At 33.6% G+C, this 5,727-nt stretch overlaps 1 protein-coding gene across 1 annotated transcript; it reads left to right on the top strand.

Moving 5' to 3' along the window:
• Window positions 1-613: 613 nt before the first annotated feature.
• LOC105149031 (uncharacterized) lies at window positions 614-5,307 on the top strand. Its single transcript, XM_011061167.2, has 3 exons — window positions 614-2,327; window positions 2,595-2,831; window positions 3,340-5,307. The coding sequence occupies exons 1-3, from the start codon at window positions 2,096-2,098 to the stop codon at window positions 3,579-3,581; spliced, it is 711 nt and encodes a 236-aa protein (XP_011059469.1). The 5' UTR covers window positions 614-2,095; the 3' UTR covers window positions 3,582-5,307.
• Window positions 5,308-5,727: the final 420 nt, after the last annotated feature.

The following is a 5,727-nucleotide window of genomic DNA, read 5'->3' as shown; positions in this document are numbered from 1 at the left end:
TGTTGACGTACAGATTAAACGATGACACAAGTTAGAAGAAGAAGACACTGGCACTAATAAGTTAAAATACATATTTGTATTAAGTTTAACGCAATTACAATTATGCTATTAAAGTTACCGAGATTAATAATTTTCAAAATAGAAATGCAAATAAAGGCACTGCCATTATTAACATAAGCTTACGTAAATTTACTTAAAATTTTGTAATAACAGGTTAATTTAAATTTGAGCAATTTGTCTCGCTGTAATAGCTTGATGTAATTACAGTACTTTATAAAATTACTATAAATAAATTTACACATTCTACAATATTTAAATTAATATAAATTGCAATCTAATTAAATAATTAGAAATAAAAATAATTTTTTCCGTATATATGTATTGTATATAAATTTCTTTATAAAAAATAATTAAGATAAATTTTCATTTGTTTTCTGAAGTAAATTATTTTGCAATTAATATTATAAAATTTAGAGTGTGATATTTCTATAAAAAAGTAATTAATTTTTTATAAAAAATATTTCTATAAAAAAGTAATTAATTTTTTATTAAGTAGCACAATATTGTCACAAATCGAAGTATAAAAGTAAGTGAAGGGTATTTTCCACTCTGTATCGATTTCCCATTTGTTCTGGCAAAAACTTTACCTTACTTACTACTAAAAACTTCGGAATAATAATAATTTAAGTGAAACAAACAATCGTGCAACAATTGTGAAATAATATGTTCGATAAAATAATTAGTAATTCAACATTCCCTAGGTATTTTCAAATTATTCTGAATTATTTAGATACATACGTATTTGACGTAGATAACATGTTGTAGAGCTAAGGTAACAAGTAAAACACGATTAAAACTCGGTTTTCTTTCTTGTTACGATTTCAAAAGCGAACATTCATCTCGCTGCATTATAAACTGAAATGTGGCAATGGCACATCTCGGCGTTTTTATTACATCCAATACTGTTCAATACGATCGAGAAATAATTATTACTGGTTCTCACTTACAGCAAGTCGTTAATATAACATTGCCTGGCGATAACGATTTCGAACTAATTGCTTCTCCCATATTACATTTTATGTCGTTATGTTAAATATTAGTACGGATCAAAACACAGAAATATATGCACAAAGTTAAAACCAATAAAACGCAAATGCGTTTTCCCATCATATTCTCGATATTAAATACAGCTGAATTTAATCCTTTGCAGATCCTGTATCAAAGTGAATTCAATATGATGGTTTACTGTAGTCTTTACCACGCCTTTTTTTTTTCAAAGGTGCTCCATTCGTTGAAATTAATTTGGAACGCCGAGTTAGATTTTGGTTTTTATATCTGTATTTTATAAATTTAATTCTATCGATAAAATTTAGCGGAGAGAAAGAGTAGGGAGAGAGAGAGGGGGGGGGGGAGGGGAGGAGAAAGAATTTAATTTCAGCTTTAAATAAACTTTTACAGCGTAGCGCAAGTAGAATCGTAATGTTTTTGAAAGGGCAACGTACTAGAGCCCGTTATGTCAGACAATTCTATCAGCTATCGGCAACTCGATTCCACGGTTTTTATACTCGCGATCGTGGAAAGCGTGAGATCACTCATGCGATACGCACGGCACAGATAATATCGCGCCGATCGATAGTTCGACTTAACGACGAAGTGCAGCAATCGATCAGTTGCCATTGTTGACGAGTCCGATCGACGAAACCGGCATGACTTCCTTGATGACGAAAAGATGCTTTTACGTAAGACGACGGTGAATGACGCAATCACCGGTTCTTTCTAATTTCTGCGATCGATCAATCGTTAACCTGTCTAAAATCTTGGACAGGCATTCGCACAATACAGTTCTTTTCTGTAGAGACAATTGTCACGGAAGATGTTGCGAAATTAGCGAGGCGCAAGCCAAATTGCTCGTTTAAACGATTGGCCACAGCGACGACTTGCAAGATCAATACGAATACGTGCAATGCTTACTGTTTCTGTCAGAAGGGTTTTATCTAACAATGAGAAGGTGGGAGTGATATAAAAGATTCAGCGAGATGGATTGAACGAGCAAGGAATCATTGAAACCGACGAGATTAAAGTAATCTACCGCGAGATGTATTGGAAACTGTTTGTGTCACTGCTCCCGCACCTGCTTATTTGTAATTGCTTGGCCAGATCTGTTATTTATGAAAACGTCGAGAACGATGTTGTCGCTGTTGGTTCACTCATTCGCGAGGTACGTCAACCGGCGCCATTAAGTCTCATTGCGGGAGTGAGGGACTTAATAAGCGCTGGTAACGCACCGAAGTCACAAGATACTAAAAAACACATGAAAAACGCATCTGGTATGTGCTTCATAATTAATAAAAATTTCTAATAGAACATAAAATACAAAAAAGTCAAATATGCAAACTCAGAAATATAATTTATTATTTAAATAATTATTAAAAAAATTATTAATAATAAATTAAAACGAGTATAATTTATATTTTTTTCTTTCTCCTCTCTCCGAGATATGTCAAATTAATGTTTATCGCCGAGTGCAGAGAATTTCGAGAACGCGTTAGATGTCTTGTTGAGCGTAACAAGGGCGGACAACAATGTGGTTTTAGGCAAATCGGACGAGGGCGGTTACTACAGAACCTACGGGAGCGATGCGGAGGGTGAGAAGGGTTACTTGAAGGAAACCTTCGGTAAAGGTGATCATGGCTACAAGACTCTCGACACCTTCCACAAACAGGATGGCGATAAATACGAGTTCGAGACGCAAACCACTTATGGCAAAGGCCATGCTGATGATAGTCACAAAAAACATCATGACGAGAAAAAGAATGACCACGAGGGCGCAGGTAATGAATCGTCAAATTGTAATTTACTAACACAATAATCTGAAAAAAAGAAAAATCTGATCATAGATGTAATAGATATAGATATAGATACATTCCCCAAGCATCATATAGAAAGAATTGATTATATCAGCATTTCTCTTCAACTTAAAGTTTTAGAGATAAAGAGAGATATGAATCAGACTACTTTTTTCCCTTTCTAAATCAGAAAGACAACTTCATATAGGAATACACAATTTATATAATACTTCTTTAAATTTAAGTGACGAAAGGTTCTGACTTATTTCTATTTGCTTTACTTACCTTGCAAAGATTATACATATGTTACTAAATACTACTGTATATTATTGTTGTCAATTTAACAGTAAAATTAAATTATATGTATATATATATATATATTTGATAAAATTTAACCAAATTGTAGAAATATGAATTTATAAGGCATCAAAGCGCTTTAAAATAAATTGCGAATAAAGCGAAACTAGCGTTTAATGCGATATGAAAATTATAGGTACCATGATCGATGCGGAATACGCCGCTGATGGGGGTGATCACAATGAAGGAAGCGAATACTCGCACTATACCGGAGGCGACGATGGAGATCATTATAGTAGCCATTACACAGAGAAAGAACCGGAATCTTACAGCCACAACGAAAATTATTCCTCTGGAGATGGTGACGAGGAATCTTACGAAAAGCATGGCTCTTACAGCTCTGATGGAGAAGAGGAAGAAGAAGGGGATCATTATTAATTTATCAGTGTATATCATTTTAATGTCAAATGTTCAGTCCTAATTGGAGCTTCTTCTTTTTAATTTCGACCGCAACCTGTTATTATAAATATTAATGTTGTCCGCAACTCGTAATAACCGCAACCTGTAACAACCACAACCTGTTATCATAAATATAAAATACGCGCGTCATCATTGAAATTATCAAAAACACAATAATACATATTTTTTTTTCGTATATGGGTAAATACAATTTTAATAAAAATGATGTACTCGCCCGCACGCAAACGCACATACACATTTTCGTTACAAGCGATTAATACTTACTTTGGAACTAAATTTGTAATATAGATCGATCGTAATAGTAATTTATGTTTAATAACCAATAAAATATTATCGTCAATATATGTGTTAATTTCACTTGATTATTAACTTTGAACTTTTTGTGCCATCTACATAATTGTAATAAGCACTATTTATTCATAATTGATGCAAATATTTGTGCACAAATGATTTTTCGACGCCTTTAATTAAAGGATGCGAAAATCTTTTGCATCGACGCGTCGCGTTAAAATAATGTGGAATAAAGCACCCTGCCGGCCAAATTGAATGCTATATTAATATTATAACAGCTTTTCCATTATGAAATTTGCCTTTACGCTTTCGCGCTTGGATCGATCGCGAAAGTACGAGCGTACGCTTGAAATTACCGCCCGGCGAAACTTGTTACATTAGCAATGTCCGTGCATGATCGATTATCAACAGCTAATCCATTCTGGGGTACATTTCGCGTTGCATGCAAATAGTTCGTTCTCACGGTATGGATGGATACGTATCTGTTCGTCGAAACATTAATCCATTAAGTGGTTCGTTTCTTCATCAAAACTCAATGTGTATCCCAATATGTATGTGCAATTAAAGATGTGTAGGAATAAGTATGCACGTTTTGGGCAAAATAAATGTTCACTGGTGTAATTAAACTTTAAAGAATGGGAATATAATGGAAGAGGAGGAAAAGAATTTTTCTTTCTGGCAAAGAAGAAATAAAGTTACGACTTAATATCACAGTAGCCGACACGCCATTTATTCTTCGAGTTAACGCGATTTGGCTTTTATACATGTCATACGACATTCACTTAGGATAAAGTATTTAATTCGAATAAATTACGCTGCATTCTAACGTTTATTACGTGCACTAGCTACACCGACTAATCAAATTATCGTTTAATCTCTCCGCGTGAATGTACGAATGTAGTTTGGTTTGTTGCGGAGAGCAGTTTCTAATTTCTAATTTAACACCACCCGAGGGTCAGAAGCAATAACTTGTTTCTCTGTCTTTGTCAAGCTTCGAATCAGTACGCTTTTGATTGTATAATTTGCGCAAAAAGCAAATAGGTTTTTGAATCTATTTCACCACTGATTACAGATGCAGTTTAATTACGCGTTTAATAGCGGAGGCTTGAAACTGTACTAGATTGCAGATATTGCTATTTGGTTGGTAGACAATAGACACGGTTAATCGCCAACGAAATGCATTTTTAATTGATAGAAGGCAAATACGATAAAAACGTGAGTGTTTGTTAAAAAGTACTTTCCGTCACGCAAGAATGTGTCTCGTATTTTAAATCTGTCTATTGGTGTAGGTAACATTTACGAGCGGCTTGCATTTTGCAATTATTTATAACGAGGAAACTTTCCAGATGGTTGCCCATCTCCGAGCGGAAAATCAGTTTGTTAATTGTGCGAGATAATTATCGTTAAACGCTGCACGTGACAAAGAAATATTTTGTTGTCATCGCTTCACTCAACCATTTTCCGGAGCCTATGCGCAATCTAATATATCAAATACGATTTAATCCTACTGTCAACGAATAATTTTGCACTTTTCACCAGATCGTTAAAAATGTAAAAGTGAAAACAATATGATGTTTGCGCGAAATTGTTCTTTGTTTTTCGAGAGTGGGATTTTTAAGTCATAACAAAATTCGCTCAAAAATATAAAAATTTTCATTGTTTAAAATTCAATATCTAGATATCTATGTATGCATTGAAAAGGACTTAAAAAAAATTTACTGATTGTATAGTTTCATCTTTATATCGCGTTGTGCGTATATTTAATTAAAAATGAAAGAGAAAATATATACACATATATATATATATATATATA

This window comes from Acromyrmex echinatior, chromosome 19, assembly GCF_024713525.1.
Source record: "Acromyrmex echinatior isolate Ae372 chromosome 19, ASM2471352v2, whole genome shotgun sequence".
NCBI classification, from domain to species: domain Eukaryota; kingdom Metazoa; phylum Arthropoda; class Insecta; order Hymenoptera; family Formicidae; genus Acromyrmex; species Acromyrmex echinatior.
Note: the sequence above shows the minus strand (reverse complement) of the source record. Positions and strands in the feature narration are given on the sequence as shown.

What these genes read in the sequence shown, in the direction of transcription:
- LOC105149031 (XM_011061167.2), top strand. Translation starts at nt 2,096, where the DNA reads ATGTATTGGAAACTGTTTGTGTCACTGCTCCCGCACCTGCTTATTTGT. An exon ending in ACACATGAAAAACGCATCTG is followed by an intron (nt 2,328 to 2,594) that starts GTATGTGCTTCA and finishes ATGTGGTTTTAG; the next exon opens with GCAAATCGGACGAGGGCGGT. An exon ending in GAATGACCACGAGGGCGCAG is followed by an intron (nt 2,832 to 3,339) that starts GTAATGAATCGT and finishes TGAAAATTATAG; the next exon opens with GTACCATGATCGATGCGGAA.